The sequence below is a fragment of the Salvia hispanica genome, chromosome 2 (genome assembly GCF_029641045.1).
Source record: "Salvia hispanica isolate PSC_SH4W2 chromosome 2, Shi_PSC_v1, whole genome shotgun sequence".
Classification (NCBI taxonomy): domain Eukaryota; kingdom Viridiplantae; phylum Streptophyta; class Magnoliopsida; order Lamiales; family Lamiaceae; genus Salvia; species Salvia hispanica.
Window position 1 is genome coordinate 46,932,582 of NC_142693.1, and position 21,401 is coordinate 46,953,982.

At 36.5% G+C, this 21,401-nt stretch overlaps 3 protein-coding genes and 1 pseudogene across 3 annotated transcripts; 3 read left to right on the forward strand and 1 right to left on the reverse strand.

Annotated features, from left to right (window-relative positions):
- On the reverse strand, positions 1 to 660 carry LOC148932549 (uncharacterized). Its single transcript, XM_089065150.1, has one exon. The coding sequence runs from the start codon at positions 658 to 660 to the stop codon at positions 1 to 3; it is 660 nt and encodes a 219-aa protein (XP_088921276.1).
- A 2,842-nt stretch (positions 661 to 3,502) lies between these two features.
- LOC148932550 (uncharacterized) lies at positions 3,503 to 4,686 on the forward strand (annotated as a pseudogene).
- Positions 4,687 to 7,498: 2,812 nt separating this feature from the next.
- Positions 7,499 to 8,262, forward strand: LOC148932551 (protein FAR1-RELATED SEQUENCE 5-like). Its single transcript, XM_089065151.1, has 2 exons — positions 7,499 to 7,899; positions 8,244 to 8,262. Exons 1-2 carry the CDS (start codon positions 7,499 to 7,501, stop codon positions 8,260 to 8,262), a joined length of 420 nt encoding a protein of 139 aa, XP_088921277.1.
- Positions 8,263 to 8,528: 266 nt separating this feature from the next.
- LOC125196484 (protein FAR1-RELATED SEQUENCE 5-like) lies at positions 8,529 to 9,977 on the forward strand. Its single transcript, XM_048095019.2, has one exon. The coding sequence runs from the start codon at positions 8,529 to 8,531 to the stop codon at positions 9,975 to 9,977; it is 1,449 nt and encodes a 482-aa protein (XP_047950976.2).
- Positions 9,978 to 21,401: the final 11,424 nt, after the last annotated feature.

Here is a 21,401-nt window from a genome sequence, read left to right on the forward strand (position 1 = left end):
CTAAACTTCTTTCTCCGAAACTTTTTCCTTTTCTTTTCCAGCTGCTTTATTAGCCATTTCCTTTTCGCTTTCATTCTGTTTCTCTTGCTCGTTTTCCACCTCATCATCTTTTTCCTTCTCCATATCCTTTTCCCGATTAAATTCTTGATTCTCATTAGGACTGTCGTCACATTCAGGTATCAGAGTGAAGGTAGGGAACTCATTCCTACTTTTCAGTATATATGTCCTCTCAGCAGCTTTAGTTAACTCAATCATGATATCAATCCATTCAGGATCATCAGTTTCATCATTGTTTATAGCCTGTATCATTATATTCTGACTTTCTATAACATGCTGCACACCTTCCTCTCTCAATCCCATTGCATTTCTCGTTGTATCACAGATTATCTTAAAGCTATTGAGATTCCTGAGTTTATCCGGCGCTGCTTCAAGGACATCAACCATCTTCAACATTGAGGCTTTAACATCCTTTGCAGCTCCCTTCCATTCATTTATGAAATTCTCCCATTCACTGGTTGTCCCCACTTCATCATGATCATTTGTCTTCAAACCTTCTACATCTTGAGATTCATCATCTTCGTCATCTTCATCATTTTCTTCATGTGGCTTCTTTTTATATCGGTCATACTTATGACTCAGACCAAAAGCTGAATTCTCCATTTCTGCTCTTTGTCTTTCTTTCAACAGTTCGGCAGTCCATCCTTTCACTATTGGATAACATCTTGGCACCATTTTTTTTTCAAAGACAATCCTGTCCACGTAACAAGCCTACATTAAACAAAAACTAAACATTAGTTTTTCTGTAAATAGATTCATAGACAATGGAAAATAAATATATTCTTACCACTACAAAGATAACTGGCCCGGTAAATATCTTTGCTGTGTTTTTGTTCCACCTCTTTTGTGTTTCATGCAATCTAGATATGACATAGCTACACCAATTTTATTGTTTGATCTTCTCAACATCAGCTATGTAATCTAAAATTTTTGGCCTCATATTTCCATCAGCAGGAGTGTTAATCAAGGCATACTCCATGAGAATCATAAAAGTCCATTTAAACAACTCACCACCTTCTTTGTCTCTCTCCATCTGCTCTACAACATACTTTGGCACCATTTTTTTCTCTCCACCTTTACAGAATCTAGCAATTTCAGTTTTGATGTGGATATTTTTCTGAAATTTGGTTTTATTGATAGGTAAAGATCCAATCGGGAACCCAAGAGTTATGTGAACATCTTCATCATCTAAAAACAGTGATTCCCCACTGTTCAACTCAATTGATGAACTTTTATGGTTAAAGTTGTAGATCAGATAATACCCCAATGCTCTTGGGAAACTTCTTATATTGAAGTTTAGGAGTGCGCCAAACCCAATCTCTCGAACAACTCTTCTTTGATTCTTGTTTAGAGATTGAAGCATGTCAACGAAGAAGTCAGTATTCCTTCTTCCTGCCAAAGTTGCTGTCTTAATGACTGTAATATCTTCAACAACTTTTTCCTTGCCCTTCTTTGAAGTTGTCTTACCATCAGTTGTATCATCATTCTTTCTTTTCTTCTTATTTTTTATATGTTCTACTTCTTCTGCTAATGTTCTATGTTCATCATCATCAACATCACTAATGTTCTTTCCTAACAAACAAAAGATTTCAGTGTGTTAAACAGTTTATGCAATTATATAAAGTCAAAGTATCATTTTATCTCATGAAACTATCATTTTATAATCTGAAACTATCATTTTTTAATCTGAAACTATCATTTTATCAACAACAACTATCATTTTATAATCTGAAACTATCATTTTATCAAGGGCAATTATCATTTTATCTTCTGAAACTATCATTTTCTAAATTTCAATGAGTTCAAAAAAGCAGAGAGGGTATAACTTGTCACTTAAGTAGAACAAAACACTATTCACAAAGTATCATTTTATCATTTTCATAAACTATCATTTTATGCACTCAAAGTATCATTTTATCAAGCAAAAGCACAATGTCTACATTTAAACAGATCATCCAAACACATAGCAACACACACACAGCAAAACACACAGCAAAATGTAAATCTAAATATATAGATTGTTCTCAATATTGTCATGCATGAACGAAATTGTATAAATATAAGAAATATCTACACTAAAAAACTACAGAATCTAAAAAAAATCGAGAAAATCTCCAGCAAAATGATAAATCAAGCAAAATCAAAAGTGAAATAAGTAATAAACTTCATTCAACCTTTCTTCGATGATGCTTGAGCGTTTTCCTTCGACATATTCCAGAATCGGATGATATTTCCTTCGATTCGTAGGCTTTGAAACGCGATTCAGAGGGTTTGATTGTGAGAGAAATTGAATGCAGGGTTTGAGTGTGAGAGAAATTGAATGGAGCGTTTGAGTCAAGTTTCCTTCTTTCCCACCAAATTTTAAAATGAAATGACAATTGTACCCTCAATATATCCGAAAATGATAGTTTTATTTGATAAAATGATAGTTTTGTTAGATTAAATCTAGACCACATATTTTAAAAATGTGTGGTGGAGATTTAGTTATAGGGTTATCACACAAATTGGGGTTATCATTATAATTGAGATTTAGTTATAGGTTTGTGTTAAATTGACAACCCCTCTTAAAATGACACCGTGACACCGCTTATACAACAATATTATAAACGCCACACCGCAATATTACAAACACTACACAACAATCTATAGATTGCTGTATAGTGTGTCGGATATTGCTGTTCAAGAAAAATTGTTGTATAAAGACCAGCACATTGCTGCGCATCTTTTTCCAGATTTTTTTTTGCCAGAGGGACCTTCGGGTCATAGAGAAACCTACGGGTCATAGAGGGACCTACGGGTCAATACAGAGGGACCTTCGGGTCATAGAGGAATCCCGGGCAGATACCAGGCTTGACTTGTTACAGAATAATAAATGGAACAGAGAGGCATATGCATATGAATAAGAAATTATTGTTACTATTTATTGTTTCTGGTTATATGTATTTATTAAAGAATATGCGATGTGAAATTAAAGAGATGGTTTATATACTGAGTTGTTGCTCACTTAAACTACTAATATTTTCAGGAGTAAGATATCAGTAACGTTTTGGATGACGTGAGTCATAGGAACTCCACGTGTTTTTAGGTTCTATTGCTGACGTGTTTTGGCAAGCTTCTCCTCCTCATCATTTTTGCATGTAGATAAATGTATAGTATATATAGTGGTGAGAGGGTCCCACTACTGTTTAGAATGTTTTGAAGTATGTACCTGATAAATGTTGGTTTTTGATATTATATGTAATATGTGTGGTTTATGTACTTGACGTGTGGGTAATGAATTTTGAATTTTGAATTTATTTATAGTAAGTGCATAAGTCATAAGGGTTAGGGTGTGACAGTTTAGGTAGTATCAGAGCGGGGATAGAATCCCGCTGGGACATAACATTCATGCATAGCATATGATACATATTTGTTATAAGTTGCATTGCATTTGATTATTAGGAACATGGATATTCCTGAACATGTATCACTGAGGAGATAAGAGACAACCGCCTTGCATCATTCATTAACTGCTCAAGGATCTCATATACCTGATGCATCATCTGGGGATAACCAACATGTACCTAGAATGGTTGAACAAGAAGTACATGGATCGATGATGAGACAAAAAGGTAGAAATTTTAGAGAACTCCGAAAAATGGGAGTTGTTGACTTTTATGTGACCATTGATCCCGCTGAGGCTGAGATATGGCTGAAGAGGGTAGAACGTGTGTTCAATGAGATGGGTTGTATTCGGGAAGAACGTTTTGATTATGCAGTGTCTCTTCTTCAAGGTGATGCTTACAATTGGTGGGAGACAGTCCCACAAGCTATGATACTACCTCCAGTGCTCAGTTGGGATGACTTTCTCAGAAAATCCAGTGATAAATATATGCCAGCAATGTATTGTGATGAGAAGCAAAAAGATTTTTTGTCACTCAAATAGGGAGCTATGTCTGTCGCTGACTATGAGGTGAAGTTTACTCAACTTTCTCGTTATGTGTCCGCATGTTGCCTACAGAACAAGATAAGTGCATACATTTTGAAGAGGGATTGATATACAAGATAAGGAGCAAGATCACACCTTCAGATCTTCATACTTATAGTGATTTACGGGCAGCTGTTATTCGAGCTGAAAGACTGGTGAAAGAAAGACAAGTTTATCTTCTAAGACAAAAAAGAGGATCACCACAATATGTTGATGAGCCGAATTCCAAAATTCCAAGATGAGAAGGTTCATTTTCTTCAACATCTAATTTTAGTAGAGGGAGTTCATCTCCTCAGAGAGGTGGACGTGTGCTATCTTTTAGTCCTGAGTGGGGAAGTGGATCTAGTATGACAGCACATGCACGACCTTTATGCATACATTGTGGACGATCACATACAGGAAAGTGTCGAACAGTTACAGGGGCTTGCTATCACTGCAGACAACAAGGACATTATTATAAAGAATGCACATTTCAGCCTGGCAGAATATTAAGCAGCGCATCAATGATGGAACCAACAGTACATAATGTGCGACCAGCAGCATCGAGTACTGGCTTTGATCAAGGTCGTGGCAGAGGACACACTATGAATGTTCCTATGGGTAGAGGACGAGGACGGTCAGAGGCACATGGATCTACACTTCAGGGACATGCATTGCTATAACTCAGGATGAGGCGTCTAGACCAACTGAGGCCATTACTGGGAAAATTACAGAGTCAAAAAAGTGACTGGTGAAACAGAGAAAAAGGTGAGAAAGAACTATTCGTATCTCTTTACAGGTTAGCAGTTGCATTGAGCATGTCAAATTAGAAAGAAATGAATTTTGCGGACAAAATTCTTAAAGAGGGGAAGAATTGTGACATCCCTAATCTAAAATATGCATTTCTTTTATAATCGTTGGACATTATATTGTCATTTTTACTAGATATATTAAATGTGTACTATAAAAGAAAATTTTCAAATAAATAAATAAATATATATATATATAGAGTTGTGATCAATGTCGAACCAATTTTAAAGACCGAACTAGAGACCAAATCTGGGCCATTAGATCTAGTTTTTTTGATGAGATGTGCTGCTGTGAAAATTTTTCTGCTTCATTACTAGCCCATTTTACTTCATTGTATAGGTTTATTACTTCATTCTGTACCTAATACCTTGAAACTACAACATATTTTTACTTGCTTCCAGTAGGTTTTGAAATGATTCAACATATGTTTCATTCAAATTCATTGACGTGGGTTTTTGCTTGATTAACATTTCAAAATGCAATTTATTCAAGTGAGTTTATTACTTCATTCAGCAACGTTATTACTTCATTGGATAAGATTTTTACTTCATTCCAGTAGTATTTCAAATGCTTCTACACATACTTCATTCCAATAATTTATTACATTATTCCATGTGTTTATTAAACCAATATTAGCGCCATGGCAGTGGTGATAGATATTGTAGAGAGAAAGAAGGGCATGCGACGGCGAAACCACATTTACGTACTGGAATGAAGTAAAACCTACTGGAATGAAGTAAAAACCTACTAGAATGAAGTAAAAACCTACTAGAATGAAGTAATATATTCTGGAACGGAGTTAAATCTTCGTAACATGTTAGTATGACTTATTTACCTTCGGATGAATTAAAATAGGCTCGTGATGAAGGCGAAAATAATTTATAAATTTCTGTATCTTATCCATAAAAAACTAGATCTAAAAGCCCTAATTTGGTAGGGTTCGGTGGTTCGATCTTTAAGAGTGGATTTGTGAATAATGGGACTCTCTCTATATATATATATATAGAGGAATGATCAAGGTCTAACTATTTTTAAGTGTATAACTAGAGAACAAATCTCAACCATACATCTTGTTAATCTAGACTAATCCTATGGTTTAAACAAACTTTCAGATTTTTATGAAAAAATACTTGTCCAAGGGCATTTTGGGAATTCAATATCTCAACATGACTTAATGAATAACATAGAATATCATCGTGAATTCAATCTTCCGAATTCAATCTTCCCAAATCGCGCAAATCTGAACCAAATTTAGCTTAGGATTTCTTCCAAAAATATGAGATTCCCAGTCGAATTCATTCACGATAATCAAGCATGAATTACTGTGAGATTTCTGAACCAAATTCATGCGTGATTTCTCAAATCTGAACCAAATTCAGCTTCCCGATCCAATTCGCAGCTACGTTTTATTCATCATGAATTCGTTCAGGATCGATCAGCGTGATTTGATTCTGATTGAATTCATTCTTCTGTGATCAGCGTGATCGTTCAGGATCGATCAGCGTGGCAAACCGAAGGTATCAAATTCGCAATGATTTTACTCATTCTTCACGTTCATTCCTTCGTCGCGGCGTCTGGATTCCTTATCCCATGGATTCAATTCTGATACATTCACCGGAAGATTATTTCGATTCCGATTCCTCTTCATCAGGAGAGGAAGGAGAAACTGAATCTAAAGGTAATTATCAATTATTATCAATTAAGTGTTGTTGCTCAACATGATTAGATTGTGTATGATGTGAAAAACGTTAAAATGAACTATATGTGACGAACAGTGAAGTAAATATGCTCTATATGTGTTTTAGTGTAGAAATATGCTTTTTAGTGAGTAAATATGTACTATCGTCTATTAAATATACTTTATAGTGAAGTAAATATTGTATGTAGTGAAGTATATTATGCATTTAGTGAACTGTTTTCATTTTTGTGAAGTATATTATGCATTAGAATGAAGTAAAACATCATCAAAGTGAAGTATTCCAGTGCTAGAGTGAAATATTTGTGATTCATGGTTAGAGTGAAGTAAAACATGATTTAAGTGAAGTATTCCATGGTTAGAGTGAAGTGTCTGTGATTCATGCTTTAAGTGTTCTATTTTTTTCATTTTAGTGAAGTAAACATGAATAAAGTGAAGTATTCGAGTGTTAGAGTGAATTGTTTGTGATCCATGCTTTTAGTGCTCTGTTTTATCATTTTAGGGAAGTATATTATGCATTAAGTGAACTATTTTATGCTCACAGTGGTTAGAGTGATGTGATTCATGTTTAAAGTGCTCTATTTTTTCGTTTTAGTGAAGCAAAACATGATTACAGTGAAGTATTTTATGCTTACAATGAAGTATATATTTCTTACAGTGATTTACGTACCAAAATTTCCCGATGATTTGAAACCAAAAATTGGACAAAGTTTCATGACCCTTGATCGTGCATTGGACTTCTACAACAATTATGGTCGATATGTTGGGTTTGACACCCGTAAGAAGGGATCGAAAAAGAAAAAAGATGTCATTACTTGGATTTATGTGGTGTGTAGCCGAGAAGGTACAAAGCAAAGAAAAAATGAACAACATGAGGTGAAACGCAAGCGTTCTTTATTAAGTGCTTTTGTAATGCTAAAGTGTCTTGGAAGTTTTTTATGGGTATTGGTTATGTTATACAAAGTTTTGTTGAAGAACATAATCACGAGATGGTTGAGGAACGCCATAAGCGTTTTATGAAGTTGAACCGCAATTTGGATTTAGTCCATCAGAAATTCATACTTGATTGCGCTAACGCAAATATCGATCCAACTTTAAGTTTTAGCTTACTCAAGGAAGTTCTTGGTGGATTAGATTATGTAGGGTGTACTGTTTTTGAAGTGCGCAACTACAGACACGACCTTAGAGCATACGTGGAAGGAGCTGATGCACAAATGCTATTAAATGAGATGCGCAGGAAGAAGGAACTTTGTTCAGCATTTACCTATGAATTTGAGGTCAACTCAAAGGATAGACTGACACGTTTATTCTGGTGTGATCCAACTGCCAAGAGAAATTATCATTTGTATGGTGATATTGTTTCTTTTGATACGACATACTCAACAAATAGGTACGTGCACACTAATTATATTCATATGCCTCATAGTTTACTGTCTTTCAATTCAATGAAGTATATTGAGCGTATAATGATATATATTGTTCATATAGTGAACTAGTATATGATTATAGTGTATTGTTTATTTCTGCATGCTTATAGTGTTGTTTTTCAATTCAGTGAAGTATATTGAGCATTTAGTGAACTACAATAAGCTTACAATGAAGTATATTGAGCATGGCTCATATTGTACTGTTTTTATTCATATTAGTGAAGTATATTGAGCATTTAGTGAACTACAATATGCTTACAGTGAAGTGTATTGAGTATTTTTATATTGCTCTGATTTTTCGTTTCAGTGAAGTAAAATGTGCTTAGAGTGAAGTATTCCGTGATTAGAGTGAAGTGTTTGTGATCCATGCTTATGTGCACTATTATATCATTTCAGTGAAGTAAAATATGCTTAGAATGAAGTATTATAGAGTTAGAGTGAAGTGTTTGTGATCCATGCTTAAAGTGCTTTGTTTTTCCATTTCAGTGAAGTAAAACATGCTTAGAATGAAGTATTTCGTGCTTAAAGTGAAGTGTTTGTGATTAAAGTATATTTTGCATGTCTTATAGTGATTTTAACATGTAGGTACTGCATGATATTTGGTCCTTTTACGGACAAGGATAATCATGGTCGCCCTGTGACATTTGCTGCTGGCCTTTGGTCCAAGGAAAATGCCGACTCCTTTTCATGGTTATTTAAACATTTTGTGAAATGTATGGGTGTGGCTCCCAAGGTAATCGTAACCGACCAAGACTTAGGAATGAAAGTTGCTACTGCAGAGGTTCTTCTTAATACAAGACACAGGTGGTGCATTTGGCATATAATGAATAAAGTTGCTGACAAATTGCCAAAGAACATGCTTGGTAGTGAAGAACTAAAGAAGGAATTGAATGCATGTGTTTGGTCGGAGTTGATAAAGCCTGATGCATTTGAAGAATCTTGGCATGCTATAATGGAAAGATATGGGCTGACCAATAATGACTGGTTTTTATCAATGTTTGCATCTAGAAAGTTTTGGGTTCCAGCCTTTTTCCGTGATTTTCCGATGAGCTCGTTGATAAAGACAACATCTTTGTCCGAATCACAAAATAGCTTCTTTAAAAGGTACTCAAAGTGTCGGGCTAACCTTATGCTATTTTATATGAACTATAACCATGCATTGGAGGCTCAAAGAAGTAATACTGCAAAGCTTGAATACTATGATTCAACAAAAGTGCATATTTTGCGAACAGAATTGGAAATCGAGAAACATGCATCAACAATATATAGTGGTAGTGCTTTAATTGCAATTCAAGAGGAGATAGTTTATGCATGTTTCTCTTTGTCTTGTGCAACTCTAGGAGTGTCTACCAATAGAGAGAATGAAGTATATAACATAAATGACAAGGATTCAAACTCATGGACAGTGACTTACTCCATTGGTGATGACACCTATTTGTGTGGATGTAAAAAGTTTGAGAGACTTGGTCTATCGTGCAGTCATATATTTTGTGTGTTGAAATATAAGTTTGTTAAGTTGATACCCGAGAAGTTGCGTGGATGGAGATGGTTGAAGTCACAGTTTGTGAAGCCAATACATGGAGGTTTTTGTGATGATCATGAAGTATTCTCTGCTGTAGACGAGAAGAAGATTGCATTTAAAAACATGTATGCATTATTCTTTGAAATAGCACAAAGTATTGAAGGGAACATTGACCAAATCAATACATTTACTGCAATTATTGAAGAAGGTAAGAAGCAGCTTCTTGGAGAAGGTGTTGTTCTGTCTTCAATAGAGAAGAGAGCATTGATTGAAAACTTCTATGGCTCACAAGTTCCAAACTTTATTGAAGTTCATCCTCCTAATGTTGTCAGTACAAAGGGAAGTGGAAGTAGGAGGAAATCAAAGAAGGAGGCAGCAATCAAGTTAGCAAAGAAACCAGGCCGAAAGTGTGGAAACTATCATGTGATAGGACACCATGATTCGAGGAACTGCAAAAAGGTGAATGAGAAGACAAAGGCAGTGAGGATTTGGAAAGAAATAGTTCACTCTAGTTTTTAGGAGGAGAAGAACAAGAAAAAGAGTAGAAACCAATGTTGAAGCTGGTTGTTTTGTTCCAATAGTTCTGTTCCAAAATTTATTACTTCATTCGGATATTTCTGTTCTTCATTCCTTTAGTTCTGTACTTCAGTCTTATAGTTTCTTCATTTACATATTGAATTTGAATTTGAATTTGTTTAAACTTTTTGCAAGCTTAAATAGAATATACTGAAGTGTTTTTATAATGGCTTATTTGTTCTTTATTATGACATTTATCTTAATCTTACTTTGATATATTTTACATTTGTCAATCACTTATCAATAATCAATAGATCTCAGAAATGAACTAAATATGGTACCCAATGCAGTATTTCAGGCTAACACTGAACAACATTTAAAGAGAAAAAACCAATGTTTAGGCTTGTTGTTCTATTCTGTTCCAATAGCTCTGTTCCAAATGTTACTTTATTCGGATATTTCTGTTCTTCATTCCCTTACTTCTGTATTTCAATCATGTAGTTTCTTACTTTATTTACATTTTTGAATTTGAACTTGTTTAGACTTTTTGCAAGCTTAAAGAGAATAGACAGAATTTTTTTTATAATGTCTTATTAATCTTAAAGAGAATAGACAAAATATATAGTAGGAGTAGATTATTAATGTCACACCCCAACCTTCTTTGATGTATATATTGCTAATAAACAGATAGTCATTTTAATTCTCCATTACACAAATATCAAACATATTCTTTAACCAACACATATAATCAGAAATAATATCATAGCAATTTCATATTTATATGCATATACCTCTCTGTTCAGTTTATTATTCTGTGACAGTTCAAGCCTAGTATCTGCCCGGGATTCCTCTATGACCCGAAGGTCCCTCTTTAATTGGACTCATAGGTCCCTCTTTAATATTGGACTCATAGGTCCCTCTGTATTGGACCCATAGGTCCCTCTGTAATATTGGACTCATAGATCCCTCTGTAATATTGGACTCATAGGTCCCTCTGTATTTGACCCGAAGATCCCTCTGTACTATTGGACTCATAGGTCCTTCTAAATTTTCAGATCCAGTGCAAGACTGTCACAGATCCTCTTTAATCACATGATTCATGTACTTCCAATACCATGTATGAACATATCAATTCTATCAACTGCATATCCATATTAAATTCTATCAAATAATTTCAATACAATATATAAACATATTCATTACACAAATTATATATTCATGTTATATTCCACCAGCATATAAACCAAATATTCATTGCACTTTATCACATCAAAAATCAACAACACAACACTTATAAAATTAAAAGTGTGATCTATGCTCACCAGATTACGATTGATATCTAGTTGGATTCTTGATTATGTCTCCTGTTCTATAGCTCTCAGTTTAAAACGTAAAAATATGGGTCAAAATTCTCTCTTAAATCTCAATCTTCTTGTATTTATCTCTAAAAGTTCCGCTCGGTTTTTAACCGTTTGACTCTCCCTCTCCTAATTTACAACTCTGATTCCTAATCTTATCTCTTTCCTCTTTCTTTTTTTTTTCTTTTATTTTGCTGCTGTTCCTCTCCTCCTCCCTCTGAGAGCCCCTTCTATCCAACATATATATCCCATTTTTATAGTTGCCATGTACTTTAAATAATTTAAATGAAATATGTACATTGTGTACACGTAGTAATTTTGTAGTGTACACGTATAGATATATTACAAAACATACATGCAAATTGGGTGACTAACCTATTCCATGAAATTACACGTGTGTAGACTGATCTACATTGAGCATATAACATTTTTTTTATTATATTAAATCAATTCTATCTTACTACATATTTGCATGCACAAAAATAATACTTCCATGCATACTATCTCGATTATTACACATGCACATATGACTACTATAATATTTAAGATAGCACATATACATATAATGTATAATATAGTATTTATTTGTAAATACTTTAAAGTGTGTAAATCTCGAATAATTAATTATATTGACTATTACTCTATTACTTTTATAATACTCATATACTATATAAGTTTTAGATTAGGGATGTTACAATTTTCCCTCCCTTTAAGAATTTTGTCCGCAAAATTCATTATCTTTTTGACATTTACTTTTACCACGTGTTTCAATCTTTCTTGCTATTCAAGTCTCCATATTTTCTCTTTTGAAATATTCTTACCATTTTATCTTCTCACAAAAGAATCATAAATAAGATTATGTCTACTATTTCAAATTTGAAACAACATTCTGAACGTTTAGATATAACTAAACACATTTTCCAAAATTCATAAGACTTAAAAGGGAAAACTTATTGACGCTACATATATTTGGACTATGTATAGTGATCAATTGCACACAACTATCTTACCTATTTGCACGAAAAACTGTCCCATAGTTTGATAACCCTTTGCCACTAAGAAACTGAAAAAAAATAATTTTAACACTCAATATACTTCTACACAAGATTTCTTATGGCATCACATAAAAAGAAAATCTTTGTCAAGGGTGTTCAGCTAACAAAGCTAACTGTTTGACTTTTCTATAATTATAACATACTATTTATTTTCAATAATAAAATAAATACTCACATAATTAAACAATGATGCCGAACGACTGAGTTTCTTTCCTCATTGTGCACATTCTATGGAATGCCCATATGCAAATGCAACTTACAGCCAACATGTTTATATAATATGCACAAAGACAAGTTATTCCAATGAGATCATATCCCTGCTCTGATACTGTAACACTCCACTTTTTCGAACCCTAATTTTAGAGCCAAAAATTTAATTTCTTAATTTATGACTTAGGAGACGTCAATTAATTGAGGAACGAAGTTATGACCGAGTCGGGTTTAGGGTTGCGTTGGAAGTTTGAAAAATCAAACTTGTTGATTATATGACGTGGCATGCGAATATTTAAATTAAAGGTGAAATTATGTGATGATTTAATTGTTTAAGGGTGAGTAAGATTTTTAGGATACTATTCCATAACCTTTTCCTTGGAATTTTCGAAAATCATAGCCTTAGTGGAGAAAATCTCATTTTTTCCGGATTTAATTTAATTCTTGGGATATTTATCCAAATTAAATCCAAAACCCAATTATTCTCTATTTCCTAATAAGAAAAATCGAACCCTATTGTTTAAAGGTGATTTTCGAAAATCACCTATATTTGGGAAGGAAGAATTATTTTATTTTAAATTGATCCCTTATTGATTTCCTTCCATACCTAGAATTTAAATATTCTACCAAATCTTTCCATACCTCAAGGAGATCTTGCCATATCTTATTTTAGTTAATATTAAAGATCCATTCCTTATTTAAAGGAGCAAATACACTCCTATTTCTTTTCCCAATGGGGAGAATTTTTATTTTTATTTTGCTCCGAGATATTTTATTCTACTCCATAAAATATACAAAACAAAATCTTGGCTAATTAAAAGCCATATATTTCGAAAATCCCCATGCTTGAACCCTAGATCTTTTTCTTCCTCCCTACTCCACAATATTTGTTTTTAATTAATTATGGAGAATCAAATCTTACCAAATATTCTATATTATTTACCTAAAGATCTTATTGAGCACTATAAATAAGAGAAACCCCTAACCCTAGCCATCACAATTTTCGCCCCCTCCCTCTTTTCCTTCTCTCTCAATTTTCTTCTACTTTACTCCAATAATCCTTCATCCTTTGAGAAGAATTAGAGTTTGAGCCTCAAGATTTTTGAAGAACCAAGTCTTTACTTCGTTTCTACCGTTCGTTATTCTCAAAAAGGTATTCTCATATAAATATTCTTCTTTCTACTCGACTCCTCCTCTTTCTAACTGATTAATCGGTATTCTTGAACCCTCATGCATCTTGTTGAGTAAAAGTGGGATAAAGGGGATATGGAAATATGTATGCATGTGTGTGGCGTGTGTGCGTGTGGGTGTGGCGAGTGTGTGTGCGTGTGTGTGTTGTGTGTATCTTGGCAAAATATTCTTGTGTGACATATGTTGATGTTAGATCTAGAGTTGAGATGCGAATGGAACTTATGTGATGAACATGGCCTTGATTGATGACGTTAAGATAAATCGATGGGAAAAGGAAAAAGCGTTGAGACATGCATGAGTTGGGAGTTTGTGTTGAATCTGATTTGTGATATATGCCTATGTGATTAAAAGGTGAAACCTCGGTTGCGAAGCAGGATAACAAAGGAAATAACATACTTGAAATCTAAGTAGTCGAGGTGGGCTTTATTCCTAAACTCTTTTATGTTGCAATTATGAAAGTGGAGAGATAAGGGTGGTTTAACTGTTATGCCATGCCTATGTTTATTTTGTGATGATATTGTGTGTCTGATGCCTAGTTTGTGAGTACGCTCCATTAGGCTACAGTGGCTATGGATATGTTTAAACAAATTCGGGTCTGAGTACGGGCCGCAAACCCTACCAGGCTGTATACACGGTGGGATCGGGAGCCGTCCTTGCTAGTCGGCCGGTCTCGTGGGCGAAAAGTGTGGCCACACTTTCGCCGCACTATGGAAATGATGAGATTGTGGAAAGTGGTGAGGAAATTGGGGAGTTGTTTGATTGGCCAATCTATGGAAATATTTTTGTGATACTCGTTGAATATTTATCTTGAAAAGTGTAAAACCTCGAGTCCACTATGGTAAGGGTGGCATAACTTATAAAATATTTTGGCAACGAGTTCACTGAGTATTTCAAAATACTCAGCCCTGCATGTGTTTTCCTTATGTGCAGGTTGAACGACGACGAGCGGTGGCGGGTGTTGAGCATATTAACTAATTAAGATGGGTGTTTTGAACTTCAAGCGTAGTTGTGTCTCCATACATAGCTGCACTTTCTCTTGGTCGTTTCCGCTGAATCTTCTTTGAAACACTTTAGTATTATTTGGATATTTTGCACTTGTTCCTTTCGTTTTAGAATCTTGAGACATCTTGTGATATCATTGGGATTTATTGAACCCTTCAGTTTTGATCATACTTTATAGTACTTATCCTTCATTTATTTCTCTTGATTAAACCTTTGACTTGCGACTCTGATAGTCCGTTTTATACTTAGGTCAAGCCTCTTTAAATGGAACCCTAGCCTATGTTAAACTCTTTTAAGTCAGTTTTGGTAGCAGTCGCCGCATTTATTGTACCCTAGGAGGGCGGGCTGTTAGAGTTGGTATCAGAGCCTCAGTTTCTTTCCGCTCTGGACCCAAGAGTCTTTTCAAAATTTCAAACCTATCCTTGTAATCGTTTACTAACGCACTAAATACGGAAGGCTCAACACCGCAACTCGTCCCGTTCAACCATGAAGAAAGAGGTACAAAATATTACCATGACTTATGATTGAAATATATTGCTCTTGAAAATTTCGGTGGGAAATGTTATTTTTGTGAAAATAGAAAGCATGCTTTAAGTGTTGGAAATATTGTGAATGTGAAGCGATGCTTCCCGAATGGTGATCCGTTGAATGTTGTATGAGAACTTGTGAAAACTGTGAAATGCGGAATGTGATTACGTGAGATTATGTTGCAATGTTTGCGATGCTTAGACCTGGACTTCTTGGAACCTAGCATGCCTTAGCTGTACGACCACAACGCTTATATCAACAGTAGAAACGCGGAATGACTAGTATGAGACTTCAAGCTATGCTTGAAATTATAGAGTGCCTAAGGAGTAGCCAGACTGAACGTGCTAAAACTTAGTTGTAGGTTGACAACTGCAGTATCACTTTCCTGAGTGATAGACCAACAAAAATAAGTATATTCCGAACTTTGGTGTATCCTTACAATGGCGAGATCATACCTAAGATCTAATAAAACTATGCAATCTTGCATACCAGGCCAAAATGGCGACGCGACACAAATACGACGACATTAAGACCACGTGTATAATGGCAATCGAAAAAGACTATGTGACATGGCGAGAAGAAGACTTTGAAGATGCGACCATAAAAAATAGTTATTTTTGATGATACGATGAATCTCAACTTGGAATCCACGATTTCGTAGAACGACGTTGCCATGATCAGGCTCGGAAAAAATGTGCGAGGGAGTGCGACCTTCGTAGCTAGAATGAACGATTCTTTTAGTCAACAGTACTTACTTGGATCCTAAGAATTTTTTTTTTTTTCGGAACCTCTCGATTAACAGTGAGCCCTTGTTATCTAAGACCTTGTTGCACTCGCAATTTGCAAGTAATACCCATTATTTCTTTTCCTATATCGAGTCATGACTCACTTAGCTTGAAATTGTGTTTGCCCTTGTAACTTTGGACCTCTTGCTTGAGTAGACTTCTTTAATTCGTCATTCATAAAGACGATATTTGATTTTATGAGCTTCTGTCATTGAACTTCATTCCTAAAATTGTTTGTAGTTATGACCTTCAGTATGATCACATCTCCAGACCTGTTTTTCTTCAAAGGAATATTCTTCTGGGAACTTTGGTTCACCCCTTTATTTTGTAACCATGTTTGTGGCAAGCTCTTTCTGGCAGAAGTGAAATTCTTTTTAGCTCGGTTTCACTACATATATTGTTTCACACCCAATGATTTTTCTTTCCTCAGCACCAAGTTAAGGCTATCATGTTCTCTTCTTCCTTAACGGTTCTGAAAAGTTCCAATCACTTTGAGTTGCCCTCAACAAAATCGTTGAACCATTATCAGTGCTACTCCATGACATTTGTCTATATTTCTAAATTCTGACACGACTGATTGTTTTAAGCCTTGACATGTTTGATCAATAACCGTTGTCCGAAATTTTTGCAAATTTTGATCGGGCAGTCTGGTATGAAACTTGGGATTTCTAAAGCTTTTATTCACCTTACCATTTAACTTTCGCATTTGCGTCACCCCTTTTCGTTCGTTAAACTAAGACCCCTTTGAGACCACATTTTGAGATTCTATGGGGAATTCGCACCTTTTATTTTGCAATTAACTACTTCTACTCTTTTCTACCTTATTGCGTGAACCTACTTGTCCGTTCTATTTTCTTCCAAGTACCTTTCATCTTGTTATGTTGTTTGACACGGGCGCATCGCATTCTTTCATATCTGAGTTATGTGTGCGTACTTTGAGCTAGCCTGTTAGAACATCTGAACGTAGAATGATGGTGTCCTCACCAGTAGGAGGAATAGTAGAAATCTCTCAAACGTACTCGAACGTAAAAATCATACTAGGAGAACTTAAGTTAGTCGCTCACGACCTGCAAGTTATGGCGATGGGAGATATCGACGTAATCATAGGAATGGATTGGTTGACCGCGAACTTTGCGACGATTCGTTGTAAGGAGAGACAGATATCCCTACACGCTCCGGTTAAAGAACCCATCGTATACTATGGAATCTCGATGAACCGGCGAACCGCTATAATCTCTGCGCTGCAAGCCACCGCGATGATGAAGAAAGGACGCCCTGCCTGCCTTGTCTATCACCACAGAGAGGAGAAGGAGGAAAGAAAGATAGAAGACGTCGCTGTCGTACAAGATTTTCCAGACGTTTTTCCCGAGGTGTTACCTGGATCGCCGCCAGATCAACAATTAGAATTCACGATCGACCTCAAACCTGGAGCCACACCCGTATCCAACTGCAAGAGCTCATGGATTTAGGTTTCGTTAGGCCTAGTGTTTCACCATGGGGCACTTGGACCCGAGGCCATTGAGGAGATGGTCGAAATCGTTCGACAATTCCGCGCGAGAATGAAGGAAGCCCAAGACAGACAAAAGTCTTACGCTGACGTCCGACGGACCGACATACAATTTCAAACCGCTGATAAAGTTTTTCTCAAGGTATCCCCGTCGAAGGGGATAATACGTTTAGGTGTTAAGGGAAAGTTGAAGCCGCGATTTATCGGACCTTATGAAATCTTAGAAAGGATAGGACCCGTTGCGTATCGATTGGCGCTACCCCCAAGCCTTGGAAACGTGCACAACGTTTCCATGTGTTGCAGTTGCGGAAGTACGTGTTCGACCCGATGCACGTGATTCACTACGAGGAAGTTGCGTTGAATCCAGACTTGAGCTACGAGGAGCGACCCAGATGATCCTGGACCGAAAGGTTCAAACCATGAGAAACAAATCTGTCGCCTCAGTGAAAATACTTTGGAGAAATCACGGGCACGAAGAAGCCACGTGGGAGCTTGACGACAAGATGATGGAACTATACCCATGAAGGTACCAAATTTCAGGACGAAATTTCTTTTAAGAGTGGTAGAATGTAACATCCCACTTTTTCGAACCCTAATTTTAGAGCCAAAAATTTAATTTCCTAATTTATGACTTGGGAGACGTGAATTAATAGAGGAACGAAGTTATGACCGAGTCGGGTTTAGGGTTGCGTTGGAAGTTTGAAAAGTCAAACTTGTTGATTATATGACTGATGAGTCTCGTTCTAAGCCTTGGTTACTGGTCAGTATAACGTGCTTTATTGGATAATATCTGCAAAATAGTTGCTAAAGTGTGCAGGTTGAGGTACTAAATCAGGAGGAAATGATCAGAAGGAATTGGCGTGAAAAAGTAGTAAAAGAGTGTGCAGCTGGTCAGTATGAGCATAAAAGGTGCAAACTGGCCAGGATGGATGCTACGGAACTGGACACGAGAAGGAAGGACTTGCTTGGAACAATCACCTACTAAAGAGGGGAAAAATTGTCATTTCGCATGAAGAGGCAACCCTAGAAACTAGGGCAAGCCACCCTATAAATAGGAGCTGAACATAAGGAGGAATCACTTTTGACTTATCACTTATCACTTTGAGAACACTTTTTGGGAGAATAGCTCCATTAGCTCTAAGTTCCACTCTCTAAATCCAGCAGCCTGCCATGAAGATTCCGGCCACAACCCGGCGGGGAGTCATCATGCCTGATTCATTCCAGCCGCCATAGTCCAGTTCCAATTTCAGAAGAAGCCATCAGCCATTTACATGCTTTCTTTTAATGCTTTCTTAGTTTGAGAACTTGTTTTACTTGAATTTGTCTCGGATTTCAGTAGTTAATCTGTTTGAAGCATCTTTTGGTTTGAATGTTTGAATGAAGTTAAGTTTTTATGGTTTTATTTGAGTTTCAACTTTGTTATTGCTTTAAATTTCTCTAGTTAGATAGATCTGATAGTTTTATGTTGATTTATGTTGTTTAAGTGCTTGAATCTTCATAGCTTAGTTAGATCTAGTCTTTCCTCAAGTGTTTACAAGTTTTAATCGGTTTAAGTTTCACAAAAATGCATGGAATTCGTTTCTGCTTGTGTCTGTCACCCTGTCCTGTTGACCAGTATGCGTAAATTTTAGTTTTTCTTGCTTTCGTTCTTGATTTCAAGTTAAATATTGCATTTACGAATTTTTGAGCTTGAGCATTCATCAATGGAGTTTGTTAGATCTGGTTAGTTTAGCTTGGTGAAGAAGAAAATGTCACAATCAAAGATATGTTGCTTTTGTTACTTTTTGCTTTTGTACTTGCACTATTTTCAGCTTTTCTGCAAACCCAGCAACCAGTCTGCCAGCATGTCCTTTGATTCCCTTTACCTTTTGTCTAGCCATTTTTAGTAAGTTTCGTCTAGTAGCTTCTCATATGCATAACTAAGTGTCCAACTTTCACATTCACGTACACATCCAATAGCATTAAGCATTTAGTTACCTACTGGTCAGTATAGGTCTTCTCATTTTAATTTTACGCCTAGGTAGAACTCAACCCCAAAAGCGTGGTAGCTAACCAACCCTTCCAAACTGTCTTTGCAATTGCACTTCGCCTATATCCATCTCTGTGGGATCGACCCTTACTCCACTATACTAGCCAGTAGAAGTGGGTTGAGGTATTTTTGTTGACAAGAGGTTTTAGGCACAGACCCAACGACACATCTAGGTCTAGGCATCCTCCTGGCCAGTTGACACGCACACATAAGAGTCGCTGCCCTAATAAAAACCTTGTCTTGTCAAATGGCGCCGTTGCCGGGGATAGATGGCGTATCATGTGCTTTTGTTAAGAATTTTGGTGTAAATATTGTAAATAAACTTTTTTTTATTTTTTGTGTTCCGCAGTTTAAAGACACTGAGTCCAACTGGCTAAGGAGAGAAGGGGTAGATCCAGTCACCACTCATTTAGGATTAACCACTGCCTTGCCTGTTGACTTGGATGCGAGCATTGAGGAAGATTGCTGCACAACCATCAAGAGTGAATCAGAATCAATATCCACAGCTGAAGAGGAGAATGCTGCCGAGATGGCTGAGGGTCCAGACCTCGCATCTGAGGCAGTAGGAGATAAGAGCCCAGCAGAGCCGATAAGAGAACCAGAGGAGGAACCCGCCAAGTCAATAGAGAAGGGGGAGTCCGAGAAAGTGATGGAAACGGAACCACAAGTCCCTACTGCCCAGTCTGTGGCAGAAAAGTCAACCTTGACAAAACCCGAACCGGTAAAGGGGAAGTTGGTATTAAGTGATGAGCCGAAGGAGAAGCAGAGGCCGGCGCGTGTATCGTAAAGATACCTCGGGCATGGGTTGGCAAAGAAGAGAGGGGCAACCACTGTATTTAAGGCATTGGAGATTTCGAGCGATGAAGATCAGGAGGATCCTACAAAACATGGGGAGAATCCCGACTTGACTACTGCCCAGAAGGAAAGCCACCCAATTACAGAATCAGAATCGCCTACCGCTACTAGCCAGGAAGAAGGGACTCCTACAAAACCTGGGGAGAACCTATCTGAAGGGCCAAAAGAGGAGTCGGTCGTTGAAGCCCGAGAGCGCCTGTCTACTGCCCAGGAAGAGATACCAGCACCAGAAACCGACATACATGAAAAGCAAGACAAAGAGGAAAGATACAACCAAGAAAGAAAGAGGAAAGGCATGGGGGCAACAAGGAAAAAGGAGGAGACCAAGAATTCCAGGGAGGTCCTAACGGCCGTTATCATCAGGAAACTGGAACGATGGCCCAAACTGATCAGGAGCAAGGACCCCTCTAACCATCGTCTGCGGCCCATGGAAAAGAGGAAAATCATGGGGACTTTCAAGAATCATAAGAAAAAGAGAGTGACACCTCCGATGATGTACCACCTGAAATACCCAGCACAGCAGCTACACAATGCACCACCCCAAGGAGGAGCCGAAGGAAGCAATGACACACCCCACACTGATCAGTTAGTTTTTCTTTAGATTTTCGTAATTTTTAGTTTCTTTTCTATGTGTGTCAGTTTTATGTTTATGTGTTAATATGTTTGTGATATCATGCGTATACCCCTTTTCATAACACTTAGCCTATTTCATAGTCTAAGTGTGAGAAGGCTGGGGTTTACACCATATATGTGTTTAGGTTGTTTAGAAATTTTCATTATGTTATGTGATTTTGTTTGGTAAGTATTATATCTTCTCTCACTTAGCCTGTTGCATAGTCTAAGTATGAGAAGTTTTGATATATAGTATGTTTTGCATATCTTGTTTTTGTTCTACTTTGTCTATAGG

Coding starts and splice junctions, on each gene's coding strand:
- LOC148932549 (XM_089065150.1), bottom strand. CDS start 660: ATGGAGAATTCAGCTTTTGGTCTGAGTCATAAGTATGACCGATATAAA.
- LOC148932551 (XM_089065151.1), top strand. CDS start 7,499: ATGGTTGAGGAACGCCATAAGCGTTTTATGAAGTTGAACCGCAATTTG.
- LOC125196484 (XM_048095019.2), top strand. CDS start 8,529: ATGATATTTGGTCCTTTTACGGACAAGGATAATCATGGTCGCCCTGTG.